Below are 22039 nucleotides of genomic sequence, written 5' to 3' on the forward strand. Positions count from 1 at the left end.
AAGGACAATGTGTCATGAAAAAACAATGTCAGAATCACCGGGATCCATGGGAGTGTCCAGAGTTATTACCTCAGAAAGGGACAGTGGTCAGAATTGTAAAACATGGCCCTAGAGAGGTGAATAAAATAAATAAATATGAGGCCCCTTTAAGGAGCAGTCAGCCATGTTGGTAGTCACTGGGCGCCTCCTCATAACAAAAGAGATCAATCATCACGTGACCAAGCTTCTGCTCATGTGATTGACGTCCACCAATGAGCGCAGTCTCCGCCCACCAGGCTGTGCACGGACGATGCGGTGGGGAATGTGGCCTCTGTAGTGCGCACCGGTGGCGCCGACTCCGGTGAGTTTGTGGATCGTTTATACCGGCAGCTCAGGTGCGTGGCCGCCGGTCTGGGGACGAGAAGCCGCAGCACTCCCGAGCGACACGGAGCGGTGCAGCAGTGAGTGTTGCATGCTGGGAGTGAGGAAGTTGGTGACGTCATTCAGAGGCAAGCTACTCTAGAAATCCACTCGTGAACCGGTGCCCACTGTGGGGTGTGAGCCCCAGTGTCCCACAGATCTGCAGAGTACACAGCCCATGACTATCAAGCCTTGCAATAAACTCTAGCCCACACCTGTATTACCCCAGAAATCTGCGGCTAATTGCCCTTTTCTGCAGCAAATAGTGGCCATGAGCACCTTGGTGTCTAGGGAAGGGTTAATCCAGGATGGCAGCAGGTTTTCGGCACAGAATAGTAAGATGTTGATAGGGATTGCCCACTTTTTGGGGTTAATGTTTATATTTTTATTAAAATGCAAATATTTGGGGCTAGAAGTATATTTTTTTGTATTTAGGTTGCAGTAAGAATTTTTTGTTCTTTTTTCTTCTCTTTTTTTTTTTTTACTCCCCCCAACCCCCCCCCCCCGCAAATTCACCCGGTCATTGATCAGGTGAGGGGCGCCCAAAAAACACATACAACATCTAAAGACTGGCTGAATGATCTCACTGACAGATCCTGAGTTGACTCATTCTGCAGCCAGCAATATACATAGTACAACTCGGGGGCTATAGAAGACAAACGGTGCAAAACTTTTAACTAATCCCAAATGTTAACATTATTTTCACTGCCAAACACAATCACCAAAAAACCAATGTTCTCACGAGCAGCAATGCTGCATTTCTAGCACGTGCGAACATGACCGGCTTCTCTTATTGTTATGCTTTTTCATGTGTTTTTCTATGTATTCAATACTGCTTTTCTGTGTGCAGAAACTGTGATTTTGCCCTTAAAGGGAACCTGTCAGCAGGATTGTGCCTGGTAACCCACAGACAGTGTCAGGTCGGCGCCGTTATACTGATTACAGTGATACCTGGGTGATTCTCAGGCCTCCGTTAGAAAAAAAAATCACCAAAATGACTCTGTTTGCAGCATCTTTAACCCCCTTCTGTCATGTGACGTACTATCCCGTCCATGTGCCCTGGGACTTAATTCCCGACGGGATAGTACGTCACAGCGATCAGCGTAGCCCACGTGGTGAGCGCCGCTGATCGCGGCCGGGTGTCAGCTAATTATCACAGCTGACACCCGGCACAATGTGTCAGGGGCGGTCACGGACCGCCCCCGACACGTTAACCACTTGCACACCGCGATCAAACACGATCACGGTGTACCGGGGGTTAAAGGGAAGCATCGGCAGGGAGGGGGCTCCATCTGTGCTTCCCTGAGCCCCCCACAGCAGTGCAATGTGCAGCGCTGCTGGGGGGTCTCCTTCCCTGCAGGTCCCCGAATCCAAGATGGCGACAGGGACCTTCGGGGGCCTGCAGGAAGCTGGCTTCCTCAGTGCCTGCAAAGCGCAGGCATGAGGAAATCCTGTGCAGTGCATAAAAATAAAAAACAATGCAAAAAATAATGATTTATTATCATACCACCAAACAAAAAGTGCAATAACGCGCGATCAAAAAAGACACATATAAATATCCATGGTACCGCTGAAAACGTCATCTTGTCCCGCCAAAAACGAGCCACCACACAGCATCATCAGCGAAAAAATATAAAAGTTATAGCTCGCAGAATAAAGCGATGCAAAAATAATTATTTTTTATATAAAATAGTTTTCATTGCATGAAACCGACAAAACATAAAAAAATGACATAAATGAGGTATCGCTGTAACCGTACTGACCCGAAGAATAAAACCGCTTTATCAATTTTACCGCACGCGGAACGGTGTAAACGCACCCCCCCAAAAGAAATTAATGAAACGCTGGTTTTTGTTCATTCTGCGTCCCAAAAATCGGAATAAAAAGCGATCAAAAAATGTCACATGCCCGAAAATGGTACCAATAAAAACGCCAACTCGTCCCGCAAAAAATAAGACCTCACATGACTCGGTGGGTCAAAATACGGAAAAATTATAGCTCTCAAAATGTGGTGATGGAAAAACTGTTTTTACAATAAAAAGCGTCTTTTAGCGTGCGACAGCCGCCAAACATAAAAACCGCCATAAATAGTAAATCAAACCCCCCGTTATCACTCCCTTAGTTAGGGAAAAATAATAAAATTAAAAAAAATGTATTTATTTCCATTTTCCCATTAGGGTTAGGATTAGGGTTAGGGGTGTGTTGGGGTTCGGGTTGGAGTTAGAATTGGGGGTTTCCACTGTTTGGGCACATCAGGTGCTCTCCAAATGCAACATGGCGTCTGATCTCAATTCCAGCCAAGTCTGCGTTGAAAAAGTAAAATGGTGCTCCTTCCCTTCCAAGCTCTGCCATGCGCCCAAACAGTGTTTTACCCCCACATATGGGGTATCAGCCTACTCAGGACAAATTGCAAAACAACTTTTGGGGTCCAATTTCTCCTGTTACCGTTAGGAAAATAAAAAATTGGGGGCAAAAATATCATTTTTGTGGAAAAAAATGTTTTTTTTTATTTTCACGCCCAGGCGTTATAAACTTCTGTGAAGCACTTGGGGGTTCAAAGTGCTCACCACACATCTAGATAAGTTCCGTGGGGGGTCTAGTTTCCAAAATGGGGTCACTTGTGGGGAGTTTCCACTGTTTTGGCACATCAGGCGTTTTCCAATCGCAACATGGTGTCCGATCTCAATTCCAGCCAAAAAAGTCAAATGGCGCTGCTTCCCTTCTAAGCTCTGCCATGCGCCCAAATAGTCATTTACACCCACATATGGGGTATCAGCGTACTCAGGACAAATTGCACACTAACTTTTAGGGTCCTGTTACCATTGGAAAAATAAAAATTGGGGGTAAAAAGATCATTTTTGTGGAAAAAATATGATTTTTTAATTGTACCGCTGTACGTTATAAACTTCTGTGAAGCCCTTGTGGGTTCAAAGTTCTCACCACATATCTAGATAGGTTCCTTGGGGGGTCTAGTTTCCAAAATGGGGTCACTTGGGGGGGTTTCCACTGTTTAGGTACATCAGGGGCTCTCCAAACGTGACATGGCGTCCGATCTGAATTCCAGCCAATTTTGCATTGAAAAAGTCAAACGGCGCTCCTTCCCTTCTGAGCTCTGCCATGCGCCGAAACAGTGGTTCCCCCCCACATATCAGGTATCAGCGTACTCAGGACAAACTGCACAATAACTTTTGCAGTCCAATTTCTCCTGTTACCCTTGGTAAAATAAAAACAATTGAATCTGAAGTATTTTTTTTGTGAAAAAAAGTTAAATGTTCATTTTTTTTTAAATATTCAAAAAAATTCCTGTGACGCACCTAAAGGGTTAATAAACTTCTTGAATGTGGTTTTGAGCACCTTAAGGGGTGCAGTTTTTAGAATGGTGTCAGTTTTGGGTATTTTCTATCATATAGACCCCTCAAAGTGGCTTCAAATGTGATGTGGTCCGTAAAAATAAAATGGTGTTGCAAAAATGAGAAATCGCTGGTCAACTCTTAACCCTTATAACTTCCTAACAAAAAAAAAATTTGGTTCCAAAATTGTGCTGATGTAAAGTAAACATGTGGGAAATGTTACTTATCAAGTTTTTTGTGTGCCGTATCTCTGTGATTTAAGGGCATAAAAATTCAAAGTTGGAAAATTGCGAAATTTTTAAAATTTTCGCCAAATTTCTGTGTTTTTCACAAATAAAAGCAAGTTATTTGAATCAAATTTTACCACTAACATGAAGTACAATATGTCACGAGAAAACAGTGTCAGAATCACCGGGATCCATGGAAGAGTTTCAGAGTTATGACCTCATAAAGGGACAGTGGTCAGAATTGTAAAAATTGGCCCGGTCATGAACGTGCAAACCACCCTTGGGGGGTAAGGGGTTAACCTCACAGAGGACATGAATTTTCAGGGAATCACATTCACTTTGCCTGAATTGTAAAACTATGTTCACACTAGGCGTTTTTTTTTCTTTTTGCAGTAAAGAAGCTGCAGAAAAACAGGTTTTGCTTGTGGTTTTTGTCACACTACATTTGCCTCTTGTGCATGTTGATAAAGTTTAATGCAAAAAAAAAAAAAAAAAAATCTGATTCGTCTTCATTAGGTTTTGGCAGGCAAAAAATGCAGCAAATCCTGATACCTGCATTTTTTTTTTTTTTTGCAGCGTTTTTTCACCACCCATTACTTTCAATGCGTGAAAAACGCTGAAAGAAGTGACATGCTATATTCTGCAAAAACCCATACAAAGCAGAAAATACTGAGAATACTGAGGACAAAAAAGAAACCAATGTGTGTGCATGATAATGCTGGTATTTCTTAGAATTTACAGGTACTTAAAAACGTATATGAAAATCTGCGTTAAAGCCTTTTGGAGTTTTAGGGGTTTATGTAAGGGGTTAATTCGTTGTATGAAATTACGGGGACTCCCGGCAGCCTCAGTGACGTCAGCGGGAGTCCCTGCAATTTAATACAACAAATTAACCCCTTAAATTAACCCCTACAAGTCCAAAATTTTACCCACAAACCCTCATCTAATTAATAGTGATAGACATAAAAAAAACATGAAATGAAATGGTTAACTATATGTAAACCATGTGTCATTTCATGTCGGCCAGGAGAATAATTATACAAAAGCCGGCAAATGTTTCTGCGGCTATTCTGCTATGATGAACTGTATGAATTTGTAATATATATATATAAATGTGTCTCTGTGACATGTATAAAATATATATGTCTATATCTATTAATTAGTTTGTGTGGGGAAACCTGTCATTGGGCTCCATTATATGTCCATTTTGCTACCCTGCGAGAAAATCTCGCCAGACGGATTTCAAATGGATCCTTACATGCGATTAAAATCGCATCAATTAAGAAAAATCGCATCAAAAACGGATCAATGGTTAAGATACCTTTGTGCGATTTCGGACCGTTAAAATGGGACCGTTTTTTTAATGGTTGTGTGTGACTCCAGCATAATAGTAGAAATGGTTCTGTAAAAGAAAAAAAAAATCAGATGCCCCTTATAGGATCCAATTTTTTTTTTCTTTTGCACCACCATAGACTTCAATTGGACGAGTCTCACCAGATATACAGAATAGAATAGAGCAAGCAGTGATTTTTTTTATTTTTTTTTTTAATTAATTTTATGTTTTGTCATCAGTCAGTGTGTTCTCTTTTTACTTTAGGTGTCCACAACCTTTTTTTTTTTTTGGCCCAAGGGCCACATTGTCTCACTGAGCTGCACTAAAAATTAAGACCTATTTGTAATAAAGGACCGCAACAGTCACCGTAAATGTCAAATATCGTGCTTGAAACTTCTGCTGGAACGGTATATTCGTTATTTCCCTTAGTACACCCTCGCACCTCTCCCGTCCATCCATAACTCTGCTACCTGACTAATTCATCTCTCTCCTCGCTATTCCTCCGCTTCTCCCCTCTGCAAATCTCACCACTGGCTCCCATTCCCTCAGCGTATCCAGTTCAAATTACTAATACTGACCTACAAGGCCATCTATAACCTGTCTCCCCCGTATGTCTCTGAACTAATCTCCAGATACCTTCCCTCACGTAATCTCCGGTCCTCTCAAGACCTCCTTCTCTCCTCCACACTTAGTCGCTCCTCACCCAACCACCTCCAAGACTTTTCCCGAATAGCCCGTATTCTCTGGAATTCTTTGCCCCAACATGACCGACTATCAACCACACTCGGATCCTTCGGACGGAGCCTGAAAACCCATCTCTTCGGGAAAGCCTACAGCCTGCAATGACCCTACTATCTCCTCACCACTACCGGAGATATCACCTCAACCAACACCGGAACTGCTGCAACCCCCCAACCTACTGTCTCCTTCCCCACCATCCTGTAGAATGTAAGCCCAAAAGGGCATGGTCCTCTCTCCCCTCTGTATCAGTCTGTGATTGTAAGTTTACTGTAAGTGATATCTGTAATTCGTATGTAACCCTGTTGTGAGTTCATTTTCCCCTTCACCGTTGATGTCTGATGAACTCCCTCTGCTGGTGAAGAGAGGTAGTGAAATTGATTGGGTTGAGAAGAACCTGTCATCTGAACAGGTGGAGCCTGATTGGACACCCGGAATCACTGAGTGGATATAAGGCAGCCGACGCCCTACAGGGGTGCTGGTGATCCTTTCTGCTCTGAGCTCTTGCAACCAGTTAGTCCTGTCTACTGAAAGCTAAGTTTTTGCTCTCTTTTTCCATGAGATTTTGTCTGTTTGCTTAGTGTTTTGTGTTCAGCCTGCCTTTGTTGGGACGGGCTGAGCTCCATTTTTGTCTCTGATCAGTTTATCTCTTTGCTCTGTTTTCAGAATATACCTGAGTGCTGATATAGTGATTTTGAAGTCTAGCGACTTCAGGGCCTTTTTCCCTATCAGACGGTTGGGACATTTTTGGTAGGTTTTTTTGCGGATTGCAGCCAGCATCTTTTCTGTCCTTTCTTATTTAGTTAGTTGGGCCCCATCGTTTGCTCAACCTGTCTTTCTGTCTGTGTTTGTGTTTTCATCTGCTTTTCACCGACAATACATGTTGGGGGCTGTCTATTGTTTTGGGGTCTGCTCTGGGGCAGTTTAGATTTCCCCTTTCTTTCTTTAGGCTTATTTAGTCCTCCAGCTGTGAACGAGGGGTCTAGGGCACCGTAGGAACCCCCCACGGCTACTGTTAGTTGTGGTGAATAGGATCAGGGGTCTGCAATCCGATAGCTACCAACCTCTCCGGTTTTCTGGACTTAGCTTGTATTTTTGTTTTTTCCTCCTTCGGTGACTCATTCATAACATAACCCCTTCTCATGTACAGCACCATGGAATCAATGGTGCTATATAAATAAATAATAATAAAGTACGGTTTTATTGCACTAAGCCGGGTGCCATCATCTCATGCCGAGTATAGAAATGATTGCTGTTCGATCGGCATCATCTTCACTGCAATCAGTAAGGACCAAGTTCTCCTGTAGTGTGATCAGTTCTCCCTGGCAGTGATTGCAGCATTTGAAAGTGATGTTCTTATATCTGGTATATGGGTGAAATTTGCTGCTAAGAAAGAAGGTGAGGATTCGGAGAAGGAAATATCTGGAGACGTCTCAGAACATGAACTGGGATCCTTTGTATTCAGTATCATTTCTGCCATTTTTCTGCAGGAGTGCTGCAAAATTCAGTTGTCTGTTGAGCATGCTTAGGGCTTGTGGATCCAGTATTTCCAATAAGGTGAGACTTTACAGCTTGTGCCAGCTTCCGGTTTGCTGCCTCAAGCTCGGTGGTAGAGTATGGCTGATCGGCAGGGTAATAGGTCTGCTGTCGTCCCCACTGCAGGGAGATGAGGAGTCCTTCTAATATTTTTTGTGTTTCAGACATTTCTTGCTGATACTGGTGCCTTTCACTTACTAAATCCTGAAGCGCACTTTGGGTCTCTCTATTCTGCCTCTGAAGATTTGCCCGTATGTTGGTCAATTCATCTGCCATAACCCGGCTGGCAAGAAACTTGCTTCTCCATACGTCACACTGAATTGATATGTGTCCTAGCTGTTCTAACAGCTGGGCCGTATTCCTATTGCGGGCGGAACTCAGTTTTTTGCTTAGTGTCCATGGAGGCACACACGTCTGGTTTTGCTACAGACTTTTTCTTTTTTTTTTTTTTCCATGAAGATGAGACAGGGGCGACAGACCTTATTGAAAGGATCCGATCTCCCCAAACCATCAACGGGCGAGCACTTGTTGAGTATCGTCTCCACGTATCCTCTCCCGCACCGTGGGACGTATCTGGGCAGTTTTCCCCAGACCTTTTTTTATTTTATTTTTACCGTCTATGAAGATGAGACAGGGGCAACGGATCCTATTGAAAGGGTCCGATTTCCCCAAACCATCAACGGGCGAGCACTTGTTGAGTATCGTCTCCACGTATCCTCTCCCGCACCGTGGGACATATCTGGGCCGTTTTCCCCAGACCTTTTTTTATTTTATTTTTACCGTCTATGAAGATGAGACAGGGGCAACAGATCCTATTGAAAGGGTCCGATTTCCCCAAACCATCAACGGGCGAGCACGTGCGAGTGTCCCTCCACGTATCCTCTCCCGCGTCGTGAGACACAATGCCGGACTTAGCCCTGACCACCCCTAGGTATTGAAGCCATGGGCTGTACAGAGGCACAAGACTAGTCCATGCAGCCCCCACTGCTCCACCAATGCTTAGACTGCGGTGCTGCAAAGCGGCGGACGGTCCCTCTCCTCACCCCCTGAAGGGGTTAGATGGAGCTAGGGTGCCTGCACCGTTCTATTTTGTCAAGGCCCCCTCACATACCTGAGCTGGGAAGCTGAAGAGGATCGTCAGTGAGGAGAGGGCCTGGGAGGGCTCCTGCGGCGAAGATCCGGGGCTGGAGCCCTTAGCTGTCAGATGCCAGTGGCTGAGGAGCGGTGCGGAGAAGCCCGCGCCAGTAAGTAGCGCCACTTTTTTGTGGCGCCATGGACGCATTGATTACATAGTCTCCGGCCATCGCCATCTGACCTGCGAACTCCGAAATCTCTGCAGGTAGATCCTGCTCCTGCGCGACCTTGTTTAATGTTTCTGACCATGATATCATAGCCTTGGCTACCCAACTATTAGTCAGTTGGCTCTGTTTCTGTTTAGTTAATACGCATTTTTTTAGGTGATATAAGGGTGGTCCTTTTCTGGACATGTTGTACCTGTATTAAGGCTGATTTTGTTGTCCTCCTACTGCTTTGGCACCAAATTGAGTTCCGCCCGCAATAGGGGCGAGGGTGTATACTGTGGAGGAGGAGGAGCTAACTTCTTTTTTTCACTTAGTGTCAGCCTCCTAGCGGCAGAAGCATACACCCACAGTACCTGTGTCCCCCAATGAGCATCTCGGAGAAAAGGATTTTACGGTGAGTTATCACAAAAATCCATGTTTCTGTGGCTTAGCCTGGGCCTGCGATCCTCCTCGGTGACCCAATCATAACATCACACTGTTCTGACTAAGCAGGCGAAATCACACGAGGTTAGTGCACATAGTAAAGCAGAAGTGGTGGGCTGTGTCACTGAACCATGGAAACAACTCTCAGAAATGAAAAGCACTTTGGAAAAATTGAAAAATTCAGAGAGGAGATTACTACAAGATAAAGAAGGTCTCTGTAAGCAGCTGAAGGTGTATACTGCGGTTAACAGAAAGCTGAAGTTGCGGGTGGCCTCTGTTGGTGGTGACTTGCAGTATTTAGAGCGCATCGCTCGAGAAAAGAGCCAACTCATTTTAGAGAATAAATAAAGCGTTGTCTCGGAATACGGCCCAGCTGTCAGAACAGCTAGGACACATGTCAATTCAGTGTGACGTATGGAGAAGCAAGTTTCTTGCCAGCCGGGTTATGGCAGATGAATTGACCAACATACGGGCAAATCTTCAGAGGCAGAATAGAGAGACCCAAAGTGCGCTTCAGGATTTAGTAAGTGAAAGGCACCAGTATCAGCAAGAAATGTCTGAAACACAAAAAATATTAGAAGGACTCCTCATCTCCCTGCAGTGGGGAAGACAGCAGACCTATTACCCTGCCGATCAGCCATACTCTACCACCGAGCTTGTGGCAGCAAACCGGAAGCTGGCACAAGCTGTAAAGTCTCACCTTATTGGAAATACTGGATCCACAAGCCCTAAGCATGCTCAACAGACAACTGAATTTTGCAGCACTCCTGCAGAAAAAATGGCAGAAATGATACTGAATACAAAGGATCCCATTTCATGTTCTGAGACGTCTCCAGATATTTCCTTCTCCGAATCCTCACCTTCTTTCTTAGCAGCAAAAAAAAAAAAAACAGTATTGGACAATTTCACCCATATGCCAGATATGAGAACATCACTTTCAACTGCTGCAATCACTGCCAGGCAGAACTGATCGCACTATAGGAGAACTTGGTCCTTACTGATTGCAGTGAAGATGATGCCGATCGAACAGCAATCATTTCTATACTCGGCATGAGATGATGGCACCCGACTTAGTGCAATAAAGCCGTACTAAGGGAAATAACGAATATACCGTTCCAGCAGAAGTTTCAAGCACGATGTTTGACATTTACGGTGACTGTTGCGGTCCTTTATTACAAATAGGTGATCCCATTATGCATTGTTCAGCATTCTACTCCCAAGGGACATTTTTCATTTTTTTTTATTGATATTATATTTTATCTGGTGTTTTCAGACAGTATTTAAAGCAACAGGCCTTATTCAAATACTGTTTTCATATTGACTTCTGATTGTTTCTTCTATTAAAACAAAAATGGAGACTAAAAATTAAGAGTATTACCTTCTGTGACATTTGTGGCATTTCGAAAGTATAGACAATAAATGTCAAAATCAGCGCATATTTTTCAGAGTATTTTTCCTGCCAACACATCAGGATTTGCAGCAGGATTTTGGTGTGCCTATAGCCTTAGATTATGCGCAACAGATTTTTCAACCAGAATGTTGGCAGGAAAAACGCTGCTTAAAATATATTTTATTTCCCATTCATTTGAATAAGTGAAAAACGTTGACGGATTTGACATGCTTCAAAGGTTCAAATCTGCAAGTTAAAAAAAAAAACCAAGCAATTGTGTGCAGGAGATTTCTGGACTCTCATTCACTTTACTCTTTCAGTGAAAAGGTTGCGTTTTTATATGCGGCAAAAACGCACACGAAAAAAATTGACAATGTGTAAATAAATCCTCAGACAGCATTTGTAAATGGATGTCATTATTTTTAGTAAAAACAATAAAAACCCAAAACCTTTCTTTTCCCTTATTAAACGTTATCTAAATGAAATTCACTTATATGGTAACAGAATGGCAATTAAAGAATAGGGCGTCATGGATGACTACGTTGTACATTTTCAGACCAACATTTGGTGTCGGGATGTCTCACACCGAGGATCGACGCTATGTGGAGCTGTGTCAGGATTCGGTCCGTCTGAGTGCAGAAAGTGTGGGGTTAGAGATCACTGATGAGGTCGCCGCTCTGCTGGCTGAGGACGTGTGTTACAGGCTCAGAGAAATCACACAGGTATTTATCATGTCTCCTTTATTCTTCCAAAATCATTTTTAAAGATTATTTTGTGTTCCCGAGGATTTGTCTGCTTCCCAGGAGTGCTTGTTAAAGTAAATACTTGTTTCCCATGAAATAACAATAATGGAGCACTTTACATTGTCCTGCCCTTTCACTCTCTCACCCCAAAAATCACCCCTCCCCACACTATAAAATGTTGTTCTTTCTTTCTTTCTTATTTTTTTTCTTCTCTTTTTTTCTTTGCTCTTTTTCTTTCTTTTTCTATTTTTTTTTTCTTTTTTCCTCTTTCGTTTTCTTCTTCTTCTTTCTTCTTTCTTCTTCCTTCTTCCTTCTTTCTTCTTTCTTCTTTCTTCTTTCTTCTTTCTTCTTTCTTCTTTCTTCTTTCTTCTTTCTTCTTTCTTCTTTCTTCTTTCTTCTTCCTTCTTTCTTCTTTCTTCTTTCTTCTTTCTTCTTTCTTCTTTCTTCTTTCTTCTTTCTTCTTTCTTCTTTCTTCTTTCTTCTTTCTTCTTTCTTCTTTCTTCTTTCTTCTTTCTTCTTTCTTCTTTCTTCTTTCTTCTTCCTTCTTTCTTCTTTCTTCTTCCTTCTTTCTTCTTTCTTCTTTCTTCTTTCTTCTTCCTTCTTTCTTCTTTCTTCTTTCTTCTTCCTTCTTTCTTCTTTCTTCTTCCTCCCTCTTCCTTCCTCCTCCCTCTTCCTTCCTCCTCCCTCTTCCTTCCTCCTCCCTCTTCCTTCCTCCTCCCTCTTCCTTCCTCCTCCCTCTTCCTTCCTCCTCCCTCTTCCTTCCTCCTCCCTCTTCCTTCCTCCTCCCTCTTCCTTCCTCCTCCCTCTTCCTTCCTCCTCCCTCTTCCTTCCTCCTCCCTCTTCCTTCCTCCTCCCTCTTCCTTCCTCCTCCCTCTTCCTTCCTCCTCCCTCTTCCTTCCTCCTCCCTCTTCCTTCCTCCTCCCTCTTCCTTCCTCCTCCCTCTTCCTTCCTCCTCCCTCTTCCTTCCTCCTCCCTCTTCCTTCCTCCTCCCTCTTCCTTCCTCCTCCCTCTTCCTTCCTCCTCCCTCTTCCTTCCTCCTCCCTCTTCCTTCCTCCTCCCTCTTCCTTCCTCCTCCCTCTTCCTTCCTCCTCCCTCTTCCTTCCTCCTCCCTCTTCCTTCCTCCTCCCTCTTCCTTCCTCCTCCCTCTTCCTTCCTCCTCCCTCTTCCTTCCCGAACTCCACCCCCCACACTGCTAATATGCCACAGTTAATAGTGACTGCAGAATCTGAGGAGTTTAGAATTGGGATGGGGCTTCCTTTGTTACCCCGTCATCACCACTGTGATGCAATTGCTTTTCACTGATGGATTGGGATGGCTGCTTTGAGTCTAAGGGTATGTGCACACGTTGCGGATTGCTGTGCGGAATTTTCCGCGCGGAATCTGCATCTCTTGGCAGAATCCGCAGGTCAAAATACGCGTGTTTTTTATGCGGACTTAGTGCGGATTTGGCCTGCATTTTTACACCTGCGGATTTCCATAATGGAATGGGCGTAAAAACGCTGTGGAATTCGCACAAAGAATTGACATGCTGCGGAAATTGAGCCGCTGCGGATTCCGTGCGGAATTTTCCGCAGCATGTGCACAGCTAATTATTATTTTTTTTTTTACATAGGTTATCATTGTACTGTAAATCACTAGTGGATCAGCAGCGGCAAATCTGCTGCGGATCCGCAACGTCTGCACATACCCTAAGGCTATGTGCACACATTCAGGATTTGCAGCAGAACATCCTGCTGCGTTGGCAGTAAAAATGCTGCATAAAATAGGTGCAGTTTTGCTGTGTTTTTTTTTTTTTTTTTTTTTACATGCATTTTTGTTGCAGATTTTTCCTTGTTCATTAGTATAGGTGAAATCTGCAGCAAAAACTCTGAAAAAATTGACACGCTGCAGATTTACAGTGGGGAAAAAACGTATTTAGGCTAAGTTCACACTTGCGTATGGCTGGTCTGCGTATGGCTGGTCTGCGTATGGCTGGTCTGCGTATGGCTGCGTACGTTTTCCCTTAAGCTTTGCCTACGCTCCATCTACTTCCGCATGCGTCCTGTGTACCTGTCTTTAACATTGGGTACGCAGGGACGTGCGTTGTATGCGTTTGCGTCCACATGCGGCATTTTGACGTGCCCGCCAAACACACGGGAACGCAACATGTTGCATTTCTGTGCGTTCGGGCACGTCAAAATGCTGCATGCGGACTCATCCGCATACAACGCACGTCCCTGCGTACCCAATGTTAAAGATAGGTATGCAGGACAACGCAGGGCGCATGTATAAGTAGGCGGAGTGTAGGCAGAGCTTAAGGGAGGACATACGCAGACCAGCCATACACAAGTGTGAACTTAGTAAGCCACCAATTGTGCAAGTTCTCTCACTTAAAAATGAGAGAGGCCTGTAATTGACATCATAGGTAGACCACAACTATGAGGCTATGTGCACACGTATGCAGAAAATTTCTGCATAAAAACCGGACTCCTCCCCAGAAAACGCGCGTTTTTGCCGCGCGTCCCCAGACACACAGAAAATAGCTAGAAATGTGGAATTTTCCGCGAAATTAATGAGCATGCTGCGTTTTTTACCGCGAAGTGGTTTTTTTCGCGGGAAAAAAAACGCATCAATATGCACAAAAAGTGCAAAATGCATTAAAATGAATGGGAAGCTTCTTTTAAGCGTTTTTTGAGCGGATTATTTGGTAAATCCGCGGGAAAAACGCCAAAAAAAACGCTGTGTGTGAACACAGCCTTAAAGTCAAAAGGAGAAAACAAATCCAGAAAATCACTTTGTTTGATTTGGCAAGATTTATTTTGCAAATTAAAACATGCAAGATTTCTGTCTCTCACAGACCTGTAACTTCTTCTTTAAGAGGCTCCTCTGTCCTCCACTCATTACCTGTAGTAATGGCACCTGTTTGAACTTGTTATCAGTATAAAAGACCCCTGTCCACAGCCTCAAACAGTCACACTCCAAACTCCACTATGGTGACGACCAAAGAACTGTCGAAGGACACCAGAAACAAAATTGTATCCCTGCACCAGGCTTGGAAGACTGAATCTACAATAGGCAAGCAGCTTGGTGTGATAAAATCAATTGTGGGAGCAATAAGAAAATGGAAGACATACAAGAGCACTGATAATCTCCCTCGATCTGGGGCTCCATGCAAGATCTCACACCATGGGGTCAAAATAATCACAAGAACGGTAAGCAAGAGTGCCAGAACTACACGGGGGACCTGGTGAATGACCTGCATAGAGCTGGGACCACAGTAACAAAGGCTACCATCAGTAAGGCTATGTGCCCACGCTAGCGTTTTTAAACGCTCAGGAAACTGATCCCCTTCACAGAAAACGCGCATCTTTTTTCTGCGCGTTTCTTGCGCAGTTTTGCACAAAAGACGTGCGTTTTTGATGCGTTTTTTGACGCGCGATTTCTGGGAACATTGGGGAAGGCTAAAAATGCTCAGCAATGCGGAAATGAATGAGCATGCTGCGTTTTTAGCCGCTAAACGATTCCTGAGCGTTTAAAAACGCATGCATTGGCACAAAAAGCCAAAAACGCATGCAAATTAATTTGAAGCTTTTAAGCGTTTCTGCAGCGCTTGAGACGGCACAAACGCTGTGGAAACGCTTAAAAAACTCAACGTGGGCACACAGCCTAAGGGGTACTTCACACATAGCGAGATTGCTGTAATGTCACAGGTTTTGTGACGCGACCTCGCCAGCGATCTTGCTACTTGTGACACATAGCGGTGACCGCCCCCCCCCGCTGCGATATTGCTGATCGTGGTTGAATGTCCTAGGCCATTTTTTGATGGTTGGTGTCCCACTGGCCAGCATGCATCGCTGTGTTTGATGCCATAACGACGACGAGCGACCTTGTTGGCGACTCGGACGCAGGAGTGATTTTGCTTTGTCTTTCAACGCCCTCTCAGCTCCGATTGGTGGCCACAATGTAGATTAGAGTTAAGATTGCATATAATTGATAGCTGACCTATAAAAGGAAACGCTACAAAGATCCTAATTTGAGACCCCAAACAATGCCTACCTTGCAGACGGAGCAACCAGAAGGTGTGGTAAGATCCACTAATAATTGTGCACTAGCAACTCAGGGACGCTGAAGCAAACCGCGTAGTGAAATCCACAAATAATAACGCACTAGCGACCCTGTGTCAGTGACTGGATCCACGAAAAAATAGCGCAGTAGCGACTCAGACAGGGATGCTGAAGCAAACTGCGTAGTGATAGCACAGTAGTGGCCACCAATCGGAGCAGAGGGGCGTGGAAAAGGCAACGCTGAAGCACGCCTATCGAGGTCTGAGTCGTCAGAATAGCTGCTGTGTGACAAGGTCCCAACGACCGCCGAGGTCGTTATACGGATCACCGTATCGATGCTGCATCGTTGAGTAGATCTGCCTGACAGCTTACTAGTGACCATGTAGCGACGTACCAGCGATCCTTAACAGGTCGTATCGTTGTCGGGATCGCTGGAGCGTCGCTATATGTAACGGGACCCTAACACACTACTCCGCCAGGGACTCAGATCCTGCAGTGCCAGACGTGTCCCCCTGCTTAAGCCAGTACATGTCCAGGCCTGTCTGAAGTTTGCTAGAGAGCATTTGGATTATCCAGAAGAGTATTGGGAGAATGTCCTATGGTCTGATGAAACCAAAGAACTGTTTTGTAGAAACAAAACTCGTCGTGTTTGGAGGAGACAGAATGCTGAGTTTCATCCAAAGAACACCATACCTACTGTGAAGCAAGGGGGTGGCAACATCATGCTTTGGGGCTGTTTCTCTGCAAAGGGACCAGGACAACTGATCCGTGTACATGAAAGATTGAATGGGGCCATGTATCGTGAGATTTTGAGTGCAAACCTCCTTCCATCAGCAAGGGCATTGAAGATGAAACGTGTATGGGTCTTTCACAGCATGATAATGATCCCAAGCACACCGCCAGGGCAACGAAGGAGTGGCTTCGTAAGACTCATATGAAGGTCCTGGAGTGGCCTAGCCAGTCTACAGATCTCAACCCCATAGAAAATCTTTGGAGGGATTTGAAAGTCCATGTTGCCCAGTGACAGGCCCAAAACATCACTGCTCTAGAGGAGATCTGCGTGGAGGAATGGGCCAACATACCACCAGCAGTGTGTGCCAACCTTGTGAAGACTTACAGAAAACGTTTGACCTCTGTCATTGCCAACAAAGGGTATAACAAAATATTGAGATGAACTTTTGTTAATGACCAAATACTTATTTTCCACCATAATTTGCAAAATAAAACTCGCCAAATCAGACAAGGTGATTTTATGGATTTGTTTTCTCATTTTGACTCTCATAGTTGTGGTCTACCTATGATGTCAATTACAGGCCTGTCTCATCTTTATAAGTGGGAGAACTTGCACAATTGGTGGCTGACTAAATCCTCTTTTTCCCCACTGTACGTCTGTACCAAATCTGCACTTGACAGAATAGCAATGTGTGCAGGAGAGTTCAGGATTCTCATTCACTTTGCTGGCATTAGAAATCCCTTCAGGTTTGTGACAAACCTGCACTGAAAAAACACAACAAAAATGCCCTGTGTGCACATACCCTACTTGGGGTCTCTGTGTCTGCCTTCTGAATGTTGCCTATAAGGTCAGAACAATGGATAGCACACGTCCGAGCAATACAGCCGTCTGCACGACCCTTGATCCTTTTACTCTGCCTCTGCTTTCTAATGTGTATTTCTATATGTATTTGCTTCTCAGTTCAGCGCACAGTGTCTCAGACACTCAAGAAGGCGAAGACTTACAGTAGAGGACTTCAACCGAGCATTGCGCTGGAACAATGTGGAGGTAGTGTGATACCGCAGCATATTGGTAATTAAATAGATCATCTTTACAGACTTAAAGGGGTTATTGCAATTTCAGCCACTTGTGCTGCTCCCACAGAAGAACGGGTCTACGGACACACGTTGATTTATAATACGGAGTTATTGCAGTTTTTAGAGTGTTCAAACGATTGCAGGCTCGGGTCTTCTAAAGGGGCTAAAAAAATGTAAAAATGAAGAAAAAAAATGTTTAAATCTCTCCCCCTCCTCCTCCTTTTTTTCTTTTTCCCCAATTCAAAAATTGTAACAAATAAATAAATAGATTTAGTTGTTGACGCGTCCACAACAGTCCGATCAATGGAAATATAAAATGAATGAAACTTTCTGGTCAAAAGCCATAAAAAGAAAAAAAAAAAAAATCAAAACAGAAATGCTGTTTTTTGGTTGCTACCACGTACCCCCAAAACGGCATCAACAAAAATGTCAGCCGGCCAGTTAAACTAAGTCCTCATACAGGCCCCTCAACGGGAAAAATCAGTAGGTTCCAGATCACACAAATGTGTTTAAAAACTACAGCTTGTTACAATAAGCGAACACTCATACGGTGGAAAAGTAAAGAAGTTATGGATCTTGTAACAAGGGGAAGAAAAAACAAGAGACCAAATAAATAGTTGCTCAATGGGGAAGGGGTTGCCTTAGTTTTTGCCATTAGGGGGTTATTTTGTTTTGCCCTTTTCCTTCGTTCCGTCATGTATTATTGATGACTATATTGCGATATGGGCGATCAGGATGCCAGCTCAGTCACAATCATGAAAGACAACGCTGGACACATCTGATGATTTTGAGATGTCACTTTTTGTGTATCCCTTTATGTTCTAGCCGATATATGGTCACGGATCCCCAGACCCAGTTTCGTTCCGCAGTGTTAGAGATGGTGACTGTCATTGCGCTGAAGACCGTGAGATAAATTTGGTGGAACTGGCATTAGCCACGAACATTCCCAAGGGAACCGCAGAGACCGCCGTAAGAGGCAAGAGGCCGACTTCTCTTGCTTCAGCATGTTTTTTTTTTGTTGCTGGATGTTGCTAAATTTTCTTTGATTTTTTTTTTTTACAGTTCATATATCTTATCTAGACAGTAAAGGAAACCTGGAGCCCCAGGGAACTGGTAAGTGATCACATGTTACATACTTATCACTCGCCATAAACTTTTTCAGATGTTGATTTTTTTCATATATTCTTCGTCCAGTTCCTGCCGCCGTCTCGATGCTAACGGATGACCTGCTGAAATATTACCAGCGTGTGACAAGGGCAGTGCTGGGAGACGACCTGCACCTTATGAAGGTCTCTTTATTATGTAGCCAACACCAACAACCCAACACATCACTATTTTAGGAATTTACATTTTTCTTCTCCTAATTTATCCTAGGTGGCACTGCAAGATTTACAGACAAACTCAAAGATTGGGGCGTTGTTGCCATATTTTGTGTATGTTGTGAGTGGGGTGAGTATATCGACACCAGTGTTGTAGCAATGTCCTCCGTCTGGTCATACACATTAGATCCTTTCCAACTGGTGTTAGCAGGACCCGATAACCATCTAATGTGAATGAGGGCATAATCGTTTTTCTTCTAGCGTTTTGCTGCCATCTGCAGCACACAGATGATGTGTTTTAAAGCCCCACCTGCTTTATGGTTGACTTTCTATCTATAAAGTAAAGTCCGTTGCATTTATGTGCACATAATTTTGTTGTACATTTTTTTTTTTTTTTTTTATAACAAAACTGAAAAAAAAGAAACCTTACACCTTGACATGGAGAATCTTGGCAGCAGAGGACACAGTCATTTCATGTGTTGTTTATGTCATTGGTAGTTTACAGATTAAAGGACTTACAAAATGTACAGCAGTTTAAGGGCCTGTGCCACATTGCAGATTTGTTGTGTACTTGTCGCTTTTTTTTTTTTCTTCACAGGTTCCTAGTGCCAGCAAAGTAAATGAGAATCCTGAAGTCTCATGCACACGCTGCTTATTTTTCCCTTACAGCATGTTGATTCATGCAGAGTTTTTTGCTACAGATTTCACCCATGTTACTGAACAGGTGAAAAATCTGCACCAGAAACTCATGTAAAAAGTGCACCAATTTTAAGCAGCATTTTTCCTGCCATGAGATGCAGAACTTTCTGCTGAAAATATGAAAATACTTTGTGTGCACATGCCCTATTATTGTATTTGCCCCGTTTAGATGATGACCTAATAAATCTTAACGGTTTATATCAGATTTCCAGAGATGTTCTAAATACAGTGTTGCCCGGAGGCTCGGATTCTCTGAAAATGACAAACTTCTAAGCTAACTTGATTTTTGCCGCTCTGTGGTCTACGACGGCACCAGTAGTCACGTCACTATTCAGCTGTCACAGGACCGCTGCAACCTGTAATTGGCTGCAGTGGCCAGATGACTTGGATAGCATGTGATCTGATGCTAATCAAGTCACCCGACCACTGCAGCCAATCATAGACCTTCTCTTCTTTATTTCTAGGTGAAGTCAGTGAGCCATGATCTGGAGCAGTTGAGCCGCTTGTTACAATTAGTCCGGTCTCTCCTGTCCAATCCTTACTTGTATCTGGGAAGCTATGGATGCAGCCTCATGCAGAGCGTGTTGTACTGCGTCACCGAGCCCCTCGCCGCCTCCATAAACCCCCTGAATGATCACTGGACTTTGCGAGACTATGGAGCAGGATTACTCAGTTGCATATGGTAGGAGGGAAGAAGACAAACAATTAACCTTTTTTTTGTTGTTGTTTATTTTACAAGAAATTGATTAGTGCTTGTCGTAATCCTGAAAATGATATATAAGTGAAATCTTCTGATTATTAAGGGGTGAAATTACAAAGTCCTTGTTAAAAATAAGCAACTTTGCAATTGACCTTTTCAAGAACAAAGAGAGTTTTAATTCTATCGTTTACTGCTCGTTGCCTAGGTTACTGGCCACTTCTGCAATCTAGCAAAGATGGCCCATTTCCTAGGCAATGCCCACACTTGCATGCTCTTTGCTTTAGCATTTCGAAGCGCTGCTATGGATCTGGCTATGTTCATGGAGACGGCCATCTTTGGTGTCCCTGCGCTTCTCGTATACCCTTTTATCCATCCTTGCCGTTAAATCCAAGGTGTATTTTCTTGGCAAAAATTGCATTGTTTATTGAGAATCTGAGCATATATTAACCAACCTTTTTGTCTCCTGCAAGGCTCGGGTTTTTGCTTGGGTTTCCCCATTATTTTTGTATGCCAGTGCTGGCTGCTATAAATGAGTGCAAACTCCCAGTACACAATGCTTCTGACACTCGGCATAGGTTTGGATGCATTCTGGCTCCAGATACTTCCCGTATGTTTCCTTTTAGAATTTGCAGTTTAGGTCGCACTTGCACGTACTCGTGCGCATCTGATTATTGCTGACTGGTTACTTGGCAAATCTTGTAAACTTCTAGCAGTCTTTGTCACGTATAAGAAAAACAGATGACACTCGGATGATAAAAACAGACATGGACCAAATACAACCTATAAAAATTGGATCCAGCAAACTGATTTAAATTTACCCTTTTTTTTTTTTAAAAAGAAATTTATTGACGTTGGAAGGGAAATCGAAAAGTTCAGCAAAAGTTTAGGAAAATCCAAATAATCATAAGAAAATTTCATAAGAGTCTACGGGTGATAGCTGTCACTGTATTCCAGTTTAGTAGCATCCATCAAATCCTTTAGACGTATACCTTCGGTGGACACTGGAAGCCCAGTGTGAATAGACCCTTAGGCTGTAGAGTATTCACTACTACTTTGCTGATTATCTTTGTTTTTTTTTTTTTTCAGGACACATCGGGATTTGGAAGGGTCACTGTATACACAGGTTTTGCAGTCTCTGCAAAAAGTTTTGGGAGACCCTGTCCGTCCTCTGTGCTCCCATTATGGTGCGGTGGTTGGTCTCCATGCCCTAGGCTGGAAGGTAAATTTTCAGGCATGTTCAGCAAACTTTTCCTATTATCAGGATGGAACCTTATTTTACAAGAATAACAGGTACTAAAACTGGTCACGACTTCCAATTAGGGTATGTGCACACGCTGCGGATTCTGCTGCGGATCCGCAGTTGATTTGGCCCTGCGGATTCGCAGCAGTTTCGGCTGCGTTGTACTGTACCGTTAAAATCAATGAAAAACAAAAAACGCTGTGGACATGCTGCGGATTTTTCCGCAGTTTCAAATCTGCAGCATGTCAATTCTTTGTGCGGAATCCGCAGCTGTTTCACACCTCCATTGTAGAGGTGTGAAACCGCAGGCTAATCCGCAGATAAACCAAATCAGCACAGAAAAATCCGCAGTGTGTGCACATACCCTAAGGTCATTATTTTATTTTTTATAATTTCAGGCAGTGGAACAGGTGTTGTACCCTTTGCTCCCGACATACTGGGCTGGATTGCAAACAGTGCTAGATGATCACTCCATGTCGAATGCTCAGGTCAAGGCAGATGGCCATAAGGTCTACGGAGCCATTCTGGTAAGCGGACAAAAGTGGACTATAGGAACCTTTCTTCATGCTATCATCCACCTTACCAGAGACAGAATGTGCTCTGTCACCTCTGGACAGTTTTCTCACAATTGTCTAGTTTAATCGTAACCTAAATGTCTTTGGGGGTCTGCAGGGACTATATATTTTAACCCTCTCTTAGCCCAGTTTGTTAGTATACTTGAGAATGAAGTATGAAATTTTATTAAATAGATACTATCATTTCATGCGTGATGGACACCACTGTATAGTA

The 22039-nt window shown here is 43.6% G+C and overlaps 1 protein-coding gene and 2 pseudogenes across 6 annotated transcripts in view; 2 read left to right on the plus strand and 1 right to left on the minus strand.

Moving 5' to 3' along the window:
• Nucleotides 1-201: 201 nt before the first annotated feature.
• TAF6L (TATA-box binding protein associated factor 6 like) overlaps nucleotides 202-22039 on the plus strand; it is a 66332-nt gene continuing 44494 nt past the window's right edge. For 2 of the 6 annotated variants that reach the window (XM_073554639.1, XM_073554645.1), the window contains exons 1-10: nucleotides 202-340; nucleotides 11254-11419; nucleotides 17177-17263; nucleotides 18118-18268; nucleotides 18355-18405; nucleotides 18487-18581; nucleotides 18667-18741; nucleotides 19775-19992; nucleotides 21097-21229; nucleotides 21649-21777. In XM_073554639.1, the coding sequence (XP_073410740.1) occupies nucleotides 252-340; nucleotides 11254-11419; nucleotides 17177-17263; nucleotides 18118-18268; nucleotides 18355-18405; nucleotides 18487-18581; nucleotides 18667-18741; nucleotides 19775-19992; nucleotides 21097-21229; nucleotides 21649-21777 (1194 nt within the window). In that variant the 5' untranslated portion in view covers nucleotides 202-251. Of the gene's footprint in view, nucleotides 489-4552; nucleotides 4718-11253; nucleotides 11420-17176; nucleotides 17264-18117; nucleotides 18269-18354; nucleotides 18406-18486; nucleotides 18582-18666; nucleotides 18742-19774; nucleotides 19993-21096; nucleotides 21230-21648; nucleotides 21778-22039 lie in introns of those variants that run through there. The other 4 variants (XM_073554641.1, XM_073554644.1, XM_073554643.1 and 1 more) reach the window with 4 other exon arrangements.
• Nucleotides 7271-9440, minus strand: LOC141058125 (golgin-45 pseudogene; annotated as a pseudogene).
• Nucleotides 9168-10380, plus strand: LOC141058388 (golgin-45 pseudogene; annotated as a pseudogene).

Source organism: Dendrobates tinctorius, unplaced genomic scaffold (genome assembly GCF_039654945.1).
Source record: "Dendrobates tinctorius isolate UK_male_01 unplaced genomic scaffold, ASM3965494v1 ptg000211l, whole genome shotgun sequence".
Taxonomy (NCBI): Eukaryota; Metazoa; Chordata; class Amphibia; order Anura; family Dendrobatidae; genus Dendrobates; species Dendrobates tinctorius.